General features: G+C 41.1%; 1 protein-coding gene across 1 annotated transcript in view; it reads right to left on the bottom strand.

Moving 5' to 3' along the window:
- The window catches only part of LOC136866853 (dynein axonemal heavy chain 1), a 1,878,455-nt gene that overhangs the window by 922,077 nt on the left and 937,793 nt on the right, over nt 1-18,585 (bottom strand). The window contains exon 14 of the mRNA XM_068226864.1: nt 10,256-10,464. Coding sequence (XP_068082965.1) covers nt 10,256-10,464 — 209 coding nt within the window. The remainder of the gene's footprint in view (nt 1-10,255; nt 10,465-18,585) is intronic.

Consider the following 18,585-nt stretch of genomic DNA (forward strand, 5'->3'; position numbering starts at 1 on the left):
CTGACATCACAGGGTGGAGTAGAAGGTAAATGGATTATACAGCATTTGGGATATCATTCACGACACTAATTGAGAGAGAGCTGGATGAAGCTTCAACTACAGAAGCTGTAACTAGCAACCATATTGCTTAACTGGAACTTAATTAGATGGTAGTTACGGTGGTGCAGGTTGTGATTGTTGAATTAGGGCAACATCATTGAGCTGATCAATTTCCTGTAATGAAATGAAATGGTGTATGGCTTTTAGTGCCGGGAGATCCCAAGACAGGTTCGGCTCGCCAGGTGCAGGTCTTTTGATTTGACACCCGTAGGCGACCTGCGCGTCGTGATGAGGATGAAATGATGATGAAGACGATACATACACCCAGCCCCAGTGCCAGCGAAATTAATCAATGATGGTTAAAATTCCCCACCCTGCCGGGAATCGAACCCGGGACCCCTGTGACCAAAGGCCAGCACGCTAACCATTTAGCAATGGAGCCGGACAATTACTTGTAATGTACAATTTGAACGAAGTAAAGACATTCTGCAAGTAAGTTTAGAGGAAAACACGTACAGTATGTGCATTTAACAATAAAATTAAAATGTGCAAATGAATAAAACATTTTAATTTCGTTACCTGGCTAGTTGGCCGTGCGGTTAGGGGTGCGCAGCTGTGAGCTTGCATCCGCGAGATAGTGGGTTCGAGCCCCACTGTCGGCAGTCTTGAAGATGGTCTTCCGTGGTTTCCCATTTTCACACCAGGTAAATGCTGGGGCTGTACCTTATTTAAGGCCAGGGCTGATTCCTTTCCACTCCTAGGTCTTTCCTATCCCATCGTCTCCGTCAAGCTAGCCATACACGTACAGGAAATCCTCAAGCAAAAGCCTCCGGGATTTCCTTGGGGATTTCCTCAACCGAACCCTCGCCCACACGCGCAGAGGATTTCCTCAAGGAAATCCTCAAGGAAAAGGCCTTGCGTTCTAGAACACATTTGATAAATGTAAGTAATTGGGACAATGTGGAATTCCTATGGGACCAATTGCGACATTCTATATCTTGATCTTTTCCTGCTTACTCCTTCTTTAGCTTCCGCTCTGGACCAGTGGTTCTTTCGATTTGACGTCCATGGGAAACCGGCACGTCTACGGATGCGCCCCTACCAAGGATGAAATATAATGTTTAAGACGGTACAAGAACCCGATACTAAAGCTAGAGGAAGTAATCAATGAAGTTTAAAATCCCATACCAGCCCGGAAATTGAACGCGGGATTCCTTGGACCATAGGCCAGCATGTTAACCAATTAGCTGCTGACCTGAACACAGAATAGTTGAAGAAATGTATTACTGAGAAGAAAGATGGCTTCTCAGAAGGACTGTATATCTTATCTTCACCTCGGCAATCGTTGGTAGGAAGCTGCTCTTTAATTTAAAAGATAGAAGCAATATCTAACACACTAACGCTCTGCAAACTTCTAGTCTACTTAAACATTCCGGTTATCTGCTGTCAGATTATTATTGGTATATAATACTCACGATGTAAATTTCTATTACTCTGAGACCTTGATATGTAGTTCTCTCCTTTCAAGATAGAATTGAAGGTAGGAAAAACGTTAAATTGTTAAAAAAATGAGTTATTGACATATTTGGATATTACTATCATATATTTATTATCCCACAATATGTGAACAATTATTAGGCCTATCCACTTTAACTCTACCACTGTACAAAAGAAAGATTATGGGATATATCTGAATCGCAATCTTGCAGTGCGAGAGGGAGGTAAAACATGCGGTTACATTACGGCAGCTAGTAGTAGCCAATAGCACACGCTCTTACTGTCACATGTTTCACTGTTGACATCATGGCTTACGGTGAGAGTTGGCTGCTTAGAGTCGGTGTGAACTAAACCCCAGACACTATTATTAACCTAAAATGTAACAAGAAATATTCATGTCGAAGTAAATATGAACCGAGCTGCATGGTGAAACAACTAATTGATGAAAAGTAGACTTGTAAAAGTACCCGGTTTTTAAAATTTCATTTTTCAGATTTGGCGATTTGGAGCTGATATTTTTCAGATAAATAATGGATATTAGAAGGCAATTTCAATTTTCCTATATATTTTGTACTATAAGTAATTGTTTATGAACCAAAACGTGACTGTTAATGTGCTGAATTTCAGGCAATAAAGACAAAGGCAAAACTCGAAATATCTCAGTTCCGTGACTGTGTGAGTTAGCTGCTCTCTCTCGCATTCTAGCACTCAAATGTAAACATTCTCAAATGCTACTAGCCTCATATAGGATCAAATCCACTCACTTCGGGAACAGAAGGACAATGACTAACCGACTTCGCCACTGAGGTCGTTTTACATATATAAGAAGAGAGTCAATGTGTACTTGATTTAGACATTTTAGCACATTGCTCCTCTCTAAAGAGAAGCAGAACTATTTTTTTCCCTATGTTTTCATTCCCCGCGGGGCGGGGCGGGCCCCCTAGAGCGTTACGCGCTCTCTCAGGCCAGGAGAGGTGGAGAGAATAATGAGATGTGCGGAATGAAGAATGTGGGAAAAGCTGCAAGAATTTGATAGGGGATGTGTGTGAGGAGTGAAGGTTTAGATGAAAGGGCTAGGATGGAATTGAAGGGTTATAAGGTGTAGTTTTGCGGTTATATTGCATAATGAGGTGGTGAGGAGTCTGAGGAGTTCAAGTTGCGGAGGAGGTTGATAGAAGAAATTAGTTGGGGGTAGGGGTGGACGGACGAGTTGCGGAGGAGGTTGATAGAAGAAATTAGTTGGGGGTAGGGGTGGACGGACGAGTTGACTAGGTTGAAATGGAAGGCTAGCTGGCCGGGGGCGACGAAAGGAAGTGTTGGAAGTATGGCGAGGAGGTTGGGGTGGGGAACGAGAGGGCTCCACTTTGAAGCGATGTCGAAAGAGGTAGGCACCAGTGTTGATAAGTTGGTCTACATCATCTGCGGTGGGAAGGTGTATTCGGACCATATATGTAGGGCCGGAGGCGCTGTGAATCCTGAACGCACGACGAGCGGGGATGCCTGCTGCCTGGAGTGCCTGGAGAATGTCCCGTTCCGAGATGGTAGGTTCTACGCCGCGGATGACACAGCTTGACATAGTGTGGAGAGATTGTGGTTGCGACGTTGGCGATGATGTTGCGACGGCTGCTGCGGTGTCGTTTGGTGGTGACGCGGCTGTGGGGTCTAGGATGTTGTCGGGGATTTGCTGGAGACAAGGTTGTGCAGAAGTTAGGGTAGGAGCGAGGGATGATACCACTACAGGCGAAGGATAGCTTGACGTAACGGTAGCAACAGGAATATGGTAGGGGGTAGTGGCTGACGTCGTAGTGGTCGTGGCGGTGGTAGTGGGAGGTGTGTGATGAGGGGGAAAGAAGGGCGATGTTTCTTGTAGCAGTGGCCTGGGTTGAGGCGCGTTGACGACGGGCACTGTGGCGGGATCTGCTGTAAGCTTGAGCTAAGATGGGTTGACAAGTAGGCTCCACTTGGTTGTATCGGTCGTGAATAGTCACTCCAGTGTCAAGGATGCGCTTCCAGGCGTCCAACGTAGGTAGATAAAGAAGAACCTGCGATGATGGTGATGAAGTGGAGGCGTCCAACACCCGGAAAGCATCGTGGACTGGGAAGCCAGTGGTGCGGATTGCGCAGCAAATATCATCTTCGGATATGGCAGGATTAACATCGGGAATGATGCAGGTGCGCATGGTGTTGGGAAGGCCGACTTCCAACTCGGTGTCAGGCCTATATGCTTTATTGAGTCCGGCGGGTAGCTGAATTAAAGATGTAGAGCCACGCGGCCGGCAACAAAAATGATGAGGAGAGTCTTCAGAGATGTATAATAAGTCGACGCTGTCCGTATTCACCGCGATCGACGTATGTGTTCGTGATTCCCGTGTATCCTCTAAGCAGAACTAAGTTTTAATATTCTAAAATAGTGGGAAGGAGTTTTTGTTATACAAGGAGATAAAGAATGACAGCCGGTGTTATTTTTTCTTTTCCATTCCGTACCCTGTTCTAACCAATGGAGTATTCTGTGACGTGTGGAAAGAAGCACTAATATGGCTTACCCGAAAACCACTACCTTGGACTCTCCATCAGATTACCACCCAGTGTCCATTCTTCCACCCCTCTCAAAAGCACTCGAACATCTAATTCAAGGACAAATCACTAAACAACTGACCCAGCACTCCCTCTTTGACCCTTTTCAATCCGACAGAAAGGACATAGTACCGCGACAGAATTACTGTGAGTTACAGAAGACATCAGACACACAACAAACCAATGACATACGTCTGTTGCGACACCACTCTACTTAAGCAGGGCCTTTGACAAGTTAACCCTGAGTTACTACTCGACAAATTCCGGAGTTTCAACTTTAATGTGAAATCTCTGAATTTTTTTTAGCTCCTACCTCCCTGACCTTGCCTTTGCTGGCAGGACCTAGTGTTTACAGTGCACTATGTCTTCTGGTATAGGCTAGAGCAAGTTTGTTACTTTCATAGATCTGGCTCTGTCTTATCGTTGGCTTTGACAATATGTAAGTGACTGAGGTATAAGCGATGCTAGTGATGCCTATCCTTATAATGCCAATCCTTATGCAGCCAATCCCTGCTATGAATGGTGTGAAAATGTTTCTCATAGGGTCGGTTGGTGTATGCATTTCAGTGGGCTTGGCAGAGGAAAGCAACGGGAAACTTCCTCACTCCTCACTTCCCTAGTACGCTTCTTCAGTGATGCCTTGGCCATCTATGAAAGCTGATGGCAGAGCTGTTGAGTATCCCACCAGCGTTAGCACTGACGGACTGAACATACATATATACCTCCCTGACCGTCGGCAACTATTATCAATGGGATATAATTATGTACTCAGGATGGCATGAAAAATCTATAGGTGATTCGCAGGAGTTGGATTTTGTACCACTTTTATTTTTCTTTAGTGTGAATGATAGAGGAAGCATTTGAAAAAGCCAGTACCACTCTTATCCCAAGATATATGCGTAGCCACAATTTTGATTTACGACGAATCAGTGACTATGCAAAATTAACAGTTTGTTAATGAATCCTAAAAAATCCAAACAAAAAAAAAAGCAGAAGAAACCTTAAATCTTCAAACCTAGACATATAACTCCAATAATGTTAAATAATTCTCTCATCCAATATTGTACGTCAGCAAGAAACTTAGGTATAATAATGACTGAGACAATAAATTGGACGGAACAAGAGACAAGTTCATGCCATAACATAAAGGAATCTCTTTCTCCTCTCACACGCTACTCTACTATATTTAAAAAACACTTTAAAACACAACTGGTACAATCCATAATATTACGTGTTCAAGACTGCTGGTACACTGTACTTACGGACATATTGCAAGATAGTAATAGGATGCTCGAACGGAGTTTAAAGACCTGAATTATATTTAACCTACGATATTATTCTAACATTTCACATTAATATAGGGAGTTTTCATGGCTTCGCGTGCACGAGCGTCGCAGTCTCCACATGTTGTCCCTTTTGCAGAGAGTTCTAAATTTAGGTATACCGAATTACCTTTCTTCAAGCTTTTAATTACCTCTATTCGTATCATAACCACAATACACGATCTGACACCTCTTCAAGTACATCTTTCAGTCACTATAGCACTCATAAATACTTCGCAGATATTGCTATTATACTCTGAAAGATCCTCCCCGCTATCAGTGGTGTTCTCGAAGGAAATTTCATATGAATTGCGGAAATCACTTGTTGGATGCTTCCAGGTGATTTGTATGGTGAGTGAAGTGCGTATGAGTGCATGGAAGCATAATTTCCAAAGGATTATACATTAATTTGTTAGTTATAGGTTTGCAGTGTACTGCCATTTCTTCTTTTATTTATACTATTGTTATTTTGAAATTGTTGTAAGCCTCCTTTATACTGTCATGTTCTACATTCTGTAAGTTTTTTCTCTGTTTGCTATCATCTTTACAATAATATATTTAATTTTATTTATTTATTTATTTATTTATTTATTTATTTATTTATTTATTTATTTATTTATTTATTTATTTATTTATTTATTTGTCTTCTTTCAAGTGGCGAAGTCACGGTGCATGTCCCTCTCTTACACTTAACCGCACTTACAATACTTTTCTGCAGATATATTAAGTTACAGTATGGGCCGATGAACTAGATGTTAGTCCCCTTTAAACAACAAGCATCATCATCACCATCAATTTATAATATAGTAGATTTACATTATGCTAACACACACGTTCTCAATCTCACTCACATTTATAAAGGAATTAAATATTATACTGCACAATAACCAACATGAAAAAATATTGCTCGAACACACACCAAATAAATGCACATATTACACAACTATCAACTAGGTCTACATTACACCAGAAAAACAGTCTATCGCCATTCACACCCTCAGCTGTACAGTACAAACGTCAGTCGGTAGTTTTCAATAGGTGATCTCGGCAAGACCTCTTGAATTTAGTTAATGAGTGACTGTGCCTGACACTGGCTGGTAAGGAATTCCAAAGTCTGGAACCGGTCACAGTAAAATAATTGTTATACGCAGATGAATGGTGAATAAGAATTGCCAGGGTAGTTCCAGCGCGTGTATTACAGTTCCGAAATGGGGAGAGAAAGTGAAATTTAGAGGAAATGTACTGAGGCGAGTTGCTCTGTAGGCTCTCTATGTACAGTATTAAGACAAATATGTTATATTTACGACTTTTGTCAGCTTTTAGCCATTGAAGTTATTGATAGTAAGGAGTTATATGCACATCATATCTCAAGTTAAAAATGAATCTGGGGCAACAGTTGAAAGTTCGCTGTAGTTTCATCGTTTGTTCGTTAGTTGCGTCAACAAGGATTACGTCACAGTATCCGAGGATAGGAAGTTTTAAAATCTGCACTACTCTTTTTCGCATGTCCGGTGTAAAACGTCTTTGTTTCTTTTCAATGGACGAAGCGAAGCAAACACTTACTGAGATATATTTTTGGTATGTTCCGTCTAATTTATAGTTTCAGTCGTAGTCACGCCGAGGTTTCACACTGTTGTGCTGTAAGGAATTATTTTGATCGTTTATTAGCAGATGTGGAGTTTGATCACTGTTGATTACACGTACCGTAGTAACTTTCGAGAACCGACAATGATTGCTTGTGATTTTGATGGGTTTATGAGAAGCATATTCGCTTAGTTTTTTCAAGTCTTGCACTGCCTCTGATAATTCGCTTTTTCTACAGTGGCTATATATTTGAAGGTTATCTGCATACAAATAGTATCTGCATGATTTTAGTGTAGAATAGATGTCATTGTTGTACAGCGAAAAAAGTAGTGGTACCAAAACACTTCCCTGCGGGGAGCCTACTTTCCTAGGTCTCCATTCTGAAATGCTGTCTTGAGTTGTTACCAGCTGCCAACGATTATTCAGATAAGATTTAAAGAACTTGAGTGTTAAAGAGTAGAACCAGTAAGAGTCCAGTTTCCCAACTAATTGTTGTAAGTCTATTGTGTCAAAAGCACTACTGAAATCCAACAGCGTTAGAACAGTCACTTCATGCTCTACCATAGTTAGTCTGATGTCTTTTGTCACTTTAAGGAGAGGAGTTGCAGTACTGTACCCCTTATTAAAGCCTATATGTAAGGGGTGAAGGAGAGAATGGTCATTTAAATATTGCAATACCTGTTCGTACAAAAGTCGTTCCAAAGTCTTAGAAAGAGCCGGGAGGATAGAGATGGGGCGATAACAAGAAGGTAGTTTACGATCAGGTTTTTGGGTACTAAAATAACTTGTGCCGCTTCTATAGAGATGGAAAGGCACCACTCTTAAGGCAGTAGTTGAAAATGTGTGTCACTATAGGAAGGATGGCACTCATAATATTATGAATAAAATTTATAGGGATGTTATGTACACCTACGGCTTTGCATTTAATTGAGGAAAGTACTTTCTTAACTTGGTTACCAGAGACAGCTTGGAAAGTAAAAACGTGAGTGATTAGGTGATGGGGTCAATGAGTGGTATGCATTCACGTCTGGTTGGTTAATTGGGTTGGACGGTATTCTATCTTCTGAAAAACATGTATTAAGCTCGTCAGGGGAACAATATTAATTCCGCCTGTTGCTACTGACTTAAAAAAAATACCCAGTGAACGAAGATGTTTCCAAGCGTTCCTTGTATTTAGCTTACCTGAAAGAGAGTTGAAATATTTATATTTCTGATTTCTTAGGATTTGCATGAATCTGTTCCTAGAAACCCGGTAGTTTTCTAAATCATACTCATTGCGAGTTTTCTTGTACTTCTAGAAACATGCGTCACGGCGAGCCATCATATTTTAAATTTCGTCATTTAACCACCGGCAGTGAGGGTGACTAACTTTAACAAGTCGTTTGGGAGCATACTTGATGTGCAGTCCAGTAACAAGAGAATCAAATCTGTCAACTTTAGAGTCAGTATCATCTAGAAGTAGAATATCAATCCAGGGTAGGTTATAAGCATCATACATCAGGTGATACAAACTGAAGTCTAAGATTTATACAGGTGGTGAACTTCGGCTTGTATTTGGGTACACGGAGGGAGTAGGATAAGTAAATGAGGTCGTGAGTTGATATCGATGGGATAGGAATTTGGCCATGATTTAGAATTTTCTGCGGATTGTTATGGATATGATCGATAGTGTATGTGAGGTATAATTATTTACATATGATTAGTAGATTCTAAAGGATGGATAGCCAGGTCACAAGAAGACATCATATCTAATAATTTTTCGCTCTGGGCCGATTCATTAATTAGGTTGGTATTAAAGTCACCTACGATTATTACATGCTCATAGGTAGGCATGAGGTCGAATAAACAAGCTTCGAACTCAGTCATGTGCATAATGTCAGGAGGTTTATAGACAACTGCGAAGAGAACTGTCGCCGCGCAAACAGTTACCTCAACGAACATGAAGTCAGGACCCGGCTGAGAGCTATGCAATGACGTACATAATATTTTATATTTTCAGTCGTTTCTATAATAAAAGGTTACACCACCCCCTTTTCTACCATCGAATTTGTTCCAACGGACCATTATAGCGATCAAGGTGTGTTGTAATTTTCAATGTTTCTATGACATAATTTTTGCCTGCTGCCATTTCTTGATGGATACAGTACTTTTGTATCCATCTCTTGGCACAGGCCAGAGTAAAGTGTAGCTTTCACCGAAGTCCCAGTATCATCCATGGCTGTGACAGTATGGAAGCTGCTGAGGTATGGGTGGTGCTGAGTAATGACATTCAGAGCACGACTAGTGCATCTGAGTGTTATGAAAGGCGTTGCTCATAGGGTCGGTCGTGCTGCAATAGCACTTTCTGACCCAGTGAGAAAAGCAATGGCAAACTACCTCACTCCTCGTCTTGCCTAGTACGCCTCATTTTGGTGCTGCCATTGGTTTTTGCGGTTTCCTTATAACCGCATAACGTTTGGTGGTGCTATTTGAGGATCCAACCAGCCTCTGGGCTGATGACCTAACAGACAGACATGACATAATTTTATAACTTTAATGTTGTGGTCAGGTGTAGGATCCTAACTTCGCCACGAATTAAGATATTATATATCTATCTGCCTATCAATCTGTAATTCTATGAGTAACTTGGAAATCCTCTGCTGCTTTACGTTAAATGCAAATTACGATACATAATTCTTATATTACAGCCTAGTACGTAGCCAGAACATGAAGTAAGGTGACTGGATCTTACAGCTTAGGTTTAATTTAGTCTGAAACCTTGGAAACTCATGAAAAATATTTTTTTACAATTATTGTGTTTACGTCGCACCGACACAGATAGGTCTTATGGCGGCGGTGCGATAGGAAAGGTCCAGGAGTGGGAAGGAACAGCCGTGGCCTTAATTTAGGTACAGCCCAGCCAGCATTTGCCTGGTGTAGAAAGGGAAAAACCACGTAAGACCAGCTTCAGGGCTGTCGGCAGTGGGTTTCGAACCCACGATCTCCTGAATACAAGCTCACAGCTGCGCGTCCCTAACCGCACGGCCAACTAGCCCGGTGAACCAGAATTAGCTGACTTATTATTCCTGAAATGTATTGCCCACTGATATTAATTTATTTTATTATTTTGTTAATGGTACAAAATATACTTGAGTTTCAATGATAATACCGCCATACATACCAATGATTTAACAAAACCATACCAGAATCCATTATAAAATTGTGCATGAAGTGAGTTTCTTCCAAAATAAGCCCCTTACCTCATAGTAATCACCTCGTGCATGTTGGAGCGCACGTTCTTTAGGTAGGCGCTGTAGAGATTTGAGCGAGTGAGATCCAGTCCCATTTCTTGGACATTGCCCTTCACTGCCTGGTAGATGACGTCCAATTCCTCAATCTGATAGATATTGGGAACGTCTCCAGAGTTCAACACATTATTCAGATCCTCTAAGAACGACTCTGACTTAATCTGTAACAGAAAGGATGTGAAGGAGTTAATTTATGTACACTTCGCCCAGCACTTGTATTAATGTGATTCATTTCTTTCCAACAATTAGTTCAGCTGTGATAGTTGTATTATGCAACTGTGGCTATGTATGGACATTTTTCACCCCTCGTGCGCCTGCTGTCTACTGCCAGTATTTGCAGTTCTGTTTATTGTCAGAAACGAACTGATGGAGACATCTGACGGATCAAGAAATTGAGGCTTGTTTTGAAACATTCTTCATCAGAAGAGGCAGGATTGCAGTGGTAAGAGAAATAGATTTCAGACTCACTCGTGAAATGATAAATTAAAAATGAACGAGTGGGTAATGAGTTACTTAAAAGGCCCTTCACCAATTAAAACAGGAAAATAATTGTATTGAATGAGTTGTATCCTGTCCGACTCGTTGGCTGAACGGTCAGCGTACTGGCCTTCGGTTCAGAGGGTCCCGGGTTCGATTCCCGGCCGGGTCGGGGATTTTAACCTTAATTGGTTAATTCCAATGACACGGGGGCTGGGTGTATGTGTTGTCTTCATCATCATTTCATCCTCATCACGACGCGCAGGTCGCCTATGGGTGTCAATTAGAAAGGCCTGCACCTGGCGAGCCGAACCCGTCCTGGGATATCCCGGCACTAAAAGCCATACGACATTTCATTTCAGTTGTATCCAAATTAAGAAAATGCAAAATCAAAAAGGCAAGAAAGCTGTACACCACAGCTATAGCAAAACCTTACAATTATTTAGCTGTGTTACCGAAACTCAAGGGTTGATCAGTTATTTAAAATAGCTTTTTCAGTTGCAGTTGGTTTTTGTATGTGTATAAATAGAGCTGTATGGGGTCCGCTGTCTGTAATTTCGTTAATTTTGCCATTTTTCAGATATTTACCCGCTCTAGGTCAACTCAAGACCATATCCGTGGTGTTTAGCTTTCGTGTCTGTTTGTCCGTCTATCCCACCATCACGGCGAAATGGCTAGATAGATCTCGAGCAAACTTCATATTTAGAGTATACTCATGCAGAAGCATGTATAGATATGCATATAAATAAAAAAATCACAAAACACACCGGCGGTCTATAGTAAGACGAGAATAGGTTTCTAAAATTTTCTCTAGCACTATTGATTTTCTGTAAAAACAGCAGACTATACGTAAAATGTACTTTCATTTTAAGCAACTCTTGTTATGTACATAATTTCGCTTACTCTTCAAATGACGGAGGGTTTCATGCTCTGCATTGAGTGGCCGTCGACGAACCTACCGGTTACCCTGGCAACGTCTCTGGCTGCTTGCCAGCAGGAAATTATTGTAATGCCGTTTTCGTCGTCATTCCTGTAAACTCGTGGTTGTTCGTTGGATAGAAGGCAAGAGAGACGCCACGCTGCCAGTATAGGTGTATTTCTCTTTTTATAATGAAAACTCCCAAACTACATTGTGAATGACATTAGGCAAGTGAGCCCGCCGTTATACTAGAAACTTCCGAATTCGATTGTGAATTGCATTAGGAAACGTGGCGTGTCATTAACATCAAATCTTCCCAACGCATACCATACATCGGAAGCAAAGTATGCGGTCGTTCCCGCGATTTTTCTCGGATAACGCTAAGAAACAAGCAATTTAATATAATATTTCTCCCTGCGTGTATAGTAATTTGCGTAGAAATCCATATACAATATAGAATACCGTCGCGAAAGCACGGGTACATTTGCCAGTCAATTATAAATTTGTTTTTGTCTTGTGTTATGCTATAGTCTATATAAATGTTAAATGAATGTGCAATTCTAGTACACGTTATTCATTCTTATTTTACTGTTAGCTCTATGCAAATGCTATTTTTAGTTTCACGTTAATATTATACCTTTTATTAATGAACTCATATTTTCTGTCTTTCTTCTGAACACTATAGAAAGCTCATTAGAATGTATAAACGCTCAAAAAATGCTAAATATTAGACTTCAAAACGCAAAAGTGTTACCAACCCTACATATTCCTGTAGATCTTGAATAGTTGTAGCTCTATCATCAAAAGAATTACTTTCATGATCTTGTGGTGGTGACTATTGTTTTAAGAGGAACCACAACTAGGCAACCATCCTCAATATAACACTAATCAGAGAGAAAAAATGGAAGGGATACGACACGCCGAAAAATTAAGGTATCGTCCAAAGAAAGGCAAAGGCTACTAAGGGTGTGAAAATTAAAGACTCCATAGACCTTGGGAATCTAATACCGTCGGGGTCGGAAGTGATCAAGAGTTGGCCAACGGAGGTCGGATAGGATAAATCAGGGGTTTCCAATTTGTAAGGGCTCGAGGACCATTTTGGAAACCTTAGTCAGGTTCGCGGGCCGCTCTTGAATAGGCCAATTTTCGTAAAATTCTCCAAATAGTACAGAAGCACTATTATGAAATAATATGCATAGTTCAATTGAAATGAGGGTTTGACCATTTTAATTGCTTAAAAATTATTTAAAAATGGCATAAAAGAGTGAAATTTGGAGCGGGGCTGAGTGGCTGAGACGGTTGAGGCGCTGGCCTTCTGACCCCAGCTTGGCAGGTTCGATTCTGGCTCAATTCGGTGGTATTTGAAGGTGCTCAAATACGTCAGCCTCGTGTTGGTAGATTTACTGACACGTAAAAGAACTCCTGTGGGACAAAATTTCGACTCCTCGGCGTCTCCGAAACCATCAAAAGTAGTCAGTGGGACGCAAAAATAATAACATTATTACTTGAAATTTGGATTTTAAATGTTTTAAAATCAAAAATAATCTGTTGAGAACATTTGAATAGTTGAAAGAGGAACTAGTATGAAAGAATAATTAGTTCTGACTTGGGTCTATAAGGTGTATAAAAATTAATACGTTTTTGAACGAGCTAATAAATATTTTTGTGACTTTTCTTCACATTATTTCGTACAGTGTTCTCGCGGGCCGCAAAAAAATGGCATCGCGGGCCACATGCGGCCCGCGGGCCGCCATTTGGAAACCCCTGTGATAGATGAAAGTGAGGAGCCTGGCGCAAGTGATTGGAAACAATGCCAGGACACAAAACGGCCCTGTGGTCGCCAACTCACGCTCCCAAGTTAAGAGGTAGTGGTGGTGATTATTGTTTAAAGAGGAAGTACAACTAGGCAACCATCCTCGATATAACACTAATCAGATGGAAAAATTGGAAGGGATCCGACACTTCGAAAAATGAAGAAATCGGCCAAAGGAAGACAAGAGCCACGAAGGGCGTGAAAATGAAAGTCCCTAGAATTTGCAAACCTAATATAGTCGGGGTCGAAGAGAGCAAGAGTTGACCGAGGGAGGTCGGATAGGACAGATGAAAGCGAGGAGCCTGACACAAGTAAGTGGAAGCAATATCAGGACTCAGCTAGGGGCCCTGTGGTCCCCAACCCACGCTCCCAAGTTCAGTGCTCCTGGGGACCCTTTTAGTCGCCTCTTAAGACAGGCAGGGGACAGCGTAAGTGTTATTCTACCGCCCGAACCCACAGGGGGATCACAAGTTAAGAGCCCCTGGGGCTTTCATGTTCTCGTATATCAATAATATTCACAGGTTATTATCGAAAAGAATAGATTAATTTACGGCTACTAGATGCTTATTGAAATTAAACGTAATTAAACACTCAGGCCTGTACATATTATGTTAAAATAACGTTAAATTGAACATGTTGTTTATGATTGCTTCTGATATAAGGTCAGAAGGGAACATTTTATGTAGCTATTTGAGGGAGTATTTAGATTTTATGGGACATGCATATAGCCCGTAGGCTATATCACAAAGGAAGTGCTCTGAATAACTGGAAATAATATTACGGTTCAGTTTTTGGAAGTTTGATATGTCAGACTTGTTTCTAAGGAAACGTACAAACTTATTATTGTCACAAAAACATATTAATGGAAATGGCAGCTTACAATACATGAGATACATAGTAACCACTGTTCATTGTGCGTGATGCACCATTTACAGGATTGAGGTAGTAACAGTACTACAGTATTTGATATCCTTAAATAAATATGTGCTCAGAATAGAATGCGAGAGCAGGAGGTTCACAGCCCAATTCAACAATCCTCCGGTAGGAAACAATATAATATACGAGAGAAACTCCATTCTTTTCTCTTACGACCTTATTCCTTAGTGTAACACAATTTTAAGATTTGTTAGGAAATAATGGAAACGGGAGAAGCCTTCATTCTGCTCTATAGTCACAACACATTCGGTGCACAGTCAACACCAAGACACGATAGAAACATACTATTGTTGAACAGGTCGTTTACTGTGCAGTCCGCTTTGAGTTAATATAAGAAGGGTAAGAAAGGTTTTCGCTATTCCCCGTTCACACAGCACGCGTCCGTAAGGATTCCGGAGGCGATCAAGCGTGCTGACTCTCTGGATGATTGCCACGGGTGATGGCGGGGAGGTGCCATCACTACGGGGAAGCCTGCTGCGATCGCAGCTGGTACTCCCCCACTGTACTTGTTAATATCGTCGGGGTGACAGCCGAACTCGACACGAGGGTCACTGCTCCTCAGAACAGGGCTTTTCTCTGTTTGGGGATTCAGTCCGGAGTGTCGGAAACGACTGGAACTTCGGGGATATTAGCAAATACGCGGGATGAGGTGCGCGTCCGAAAGGATTCCGGGGGCGACAAAGCGCATCGACTTACTGGATGGTCGCCACGGGTGATGGCGGGGAGGGGCCATCACCTCTACGAAAGCTTCCAGCGTTAGATCAAGGAAACAAGAGAACCTCATCGTACTTGGTGGTGTCCTTGGGGTGACAGCCGAACTCCAGACGAAGTCAAGGACTGTTGATCTGTTTTGAAGATCAATCTGCGACCGAGTCACGGGAACGGTTCAAACAACGGAGGCTTCAGCAAATAAGTGTTGGGTACGGTGCACGTCCCCTCACTCTCTGAATTGTAGCCACCATTACAACTTGCTGCAATAGTCAGTTAGGTCAAGACTGAACGAATTCTCCTTGGTTGATTGTTTATGTCCTCATAACCTACTTCCTTTGGCTGCGAGCCCGCTGGTGTCTTCCAGCTTCCTGCTATCTTCCAAATTGGCGTTCGAAAAAGTTCTGCGAAAAACAAACCACTCTAAATCCCTAGATTTCCACGGGTAAGGGCGTGGACCACCTTCACAATGAAGACAGGTATCAGAGTACCTTTCTTTGATAGCTTCCAGGTAGATCTGCTGAAAGGTGTTGTGTAAAATGTTTCCAACACTTATTTGCTGAAGCCTCCGAGGCTTCAGCTGTTCCCGTGACTCGGTCGCAGACTGATCCTCAAAACAGATCTGCAGTCCTTGACTTCGTCTGGAGTTCGGCTGTAATCCTAAGGACACCACCAAATACGATGTGGGTATCTTGCTTCTTGGGTCTCTGCTCTGGTTGTTGCTGCTGCTGCTCTTCGTGGATTTAGGCCATACTACAGATGCGTCAGGAGAAGTTATATCCACCATCTGAAAAGAGAGCTGGTGAATCTACAAAATAACGCATGTTCAGTTGCTGTGAAGTGCTTCAATTGTAAACTTTGGTATCAATGGATGGTCATAAAATTTATGTATGGATAATTTTGTCTATCCCGATGATAATCGCTAAATAAAATTCAAACAACACAGTTCTCAATCGCAGTATTCTTTAATATTCAAATACAGAAGGCTAAATTACATTTATGCTATCTGTACTACCCGTTGGTGATGGGTTATAGTAAAACTCACAACCATAGGTTTAGCAGGGAATTTGAGATAATGCCAATTTCCCATAATCTCGGAAACCAGAGATATGGGAGAAGGTGCTGATTATTTTAATCTTAATTCGATACATGTAATTTTCAAAACTGAATATAGCGTAACTGAAAACCAACAAGCAAAAACACAAATAAAGTGTCCGGAAAATATCATGAATCAAAATTTAACATTTGTAAGTGATTTCGAAATTGAACAGAGAAAGAATGGCCCGAAAAATGTGTTAGAAACATTATTGGGTGAGAAATGAAACTTTTAGGACATGCTAACGTGGTTCATTAGATTCTTCGGAAACATGACACCCTCCCAAAGACGTCGCCACAGTAGTCATCCTCAGTCACTCCATATCATCTACGACGCCAGAAATGAATATTGACTATCGAAATAAAAACAAAATCATCCAGACTAATATAACTACGACGATATATTAATTATATGTTATAACTATAATCTATGTACTTAACTGCTCTAGACTTCAACGGAGTTATATTTTCCTTCTGAGCTTCATGTTAAATTCAAGATCACGTACCATACTGCGAAGGTATGTTATACGTAAGTACGCACTGCATATTCTTCTTATTCGCATCTTATATTATCTTTTTAACCACGGCTGAATTTAATAATAATAATAATAATAATAATAATAATAATAATAATAATAATAATAATAATAAATTTAATCAAAACTAAAAATTTAGTAGCAGACAAGAAGGTAATTATGATATTTGTAGATTTCAAAAAAAGGCATATGACTCTGTCGACAGGGACACATTAATAAAAAGTGCTGAAAGAATCTGGAATGGATGAAAAAACAACTAATATAATACAACAGACATTAAACACCCGGTCACAAGTAAAATTCCTTGGAGAGCTATCATAACCGTTTGAAATCAATACAGGTCTGAGTCAAGATGGCCTCTCCCCAGTCCTTTTCAACTGTGTCGTGGAGAAGGTGATAAGGGAATGGCGACAAGGAATGAGTCAGAAAAATATCCCGAATGGAATCAAGTTAGGACAGAAAAAACTGGACTTAAATTTGAATGTCTTGCATTGCAGACGACTAGAGACTGCCGCTACACAGATAGAGGTTTGGGAAGAAACAGCAGAAAAGGCAGGACTTCAAATATCCTCTGAGGAAACTAAGTACATGAAAACAGATCCCAAAGAACCAATATGGACAATGAAGACCAAGTATGGTGACATAAAGAAACTCTACAAATTCAAATGTCTAGGGGAGACTCTGACTCCTAATAACAACGAGAAGCCAGCTATTGAAGAAAGAACACACAAGATGGAGATTACATTCAGACTATGCCAGAAACTTATAAGACCAAATCCCTCTCCTATCAAGCCAAACTCAGACACTATAATACCGTGGTGAAACCTGAATGCCTCTATGCAGCAGAGACAATTGCCAGAAAGGGGATTACCGAAGTAGAAAAGGAAGAGTGTAAATTTCTGAGGAAAATTCTGGGACCCAAGAAAGCATCAGGAAATGAGTTTACCTTCCGTTTGAGATCAAATCAAGGGCTGTATGATAAATGTGAAAGCACTTCAGTCTCGATAAGGTAAAGGCGACTGATTTTCTATGGACACCTGAGAATAATGGGACCGGAACGCCTAGCAAATAAGATCCTCATCTTCCAGGAAAGAAGGAAGACCCAAGTACCATGACTGAAAGAAGTTCATGAGGATCTTAAAAAATGTGGCATTGAGGAGGGAGATAGTACAAATAGAACAGTGTTCAGAAGGAATTATGTGGAGGTGACGGATCTGTTTGTAGAGAAATCCAGGAGAACAAGAAGGGTGTTCTCGGATGAAGAACTAGCAAAAGCGAGCCAGAGAATGAAGGAGTATTGGCATAAAAGAAAGAATATCAGCAGTCAAGGAAGTTGTGTAATCGTAACCCATAGGAGGTTGAAACGATCCTGAATAAAATAATAATAAAATTCTATCGTTATCCATCCTGAGAACGACTAGAACAGCAACAGTTGGAGAATACCAAGGTGGTTTTCTGAAAGGCCGATAATCAGCGGAACAGATCCACAATCTTAAAACGATAAAAATATATCATACGTTGGGAGACCTAGCGTACGTGTTCATATGTGTAGACTTCAGAAAGGCATACGACTCCAATGACCTCAATGTGTTGCTTCAAATAATCGTAGGAATGGGAGTCGACGAAAAACTGCTAGCGGTAATACAAGCAACCCTCACTAATACCATCTCCTAAGTAAAATTCCAAGGATGCTATCCTGTACCCTTTTAAATTAAAACGGGTGTTAATCAGGGAGATGGACTATCACCACTCTTGTTCAACAGCACGCTGGAGAAAGTAATACAGGAATGGCGTCAGT

This window comes from Anabrus simplex, chromosome 3 (genome assembly GCF_040414725.1).
Source record: "Anabrus simplex isolate iqAnaSimp1 chromosome 3, ASM4041472v1, whole genome shotgun sequence".
Taxonomy (NCBI): Eukaryota; Metazoa; Arthropoda; class Insecta; order Orthoptera; family Tettigoniidae; genus Anabrus; species Anabrus simplex.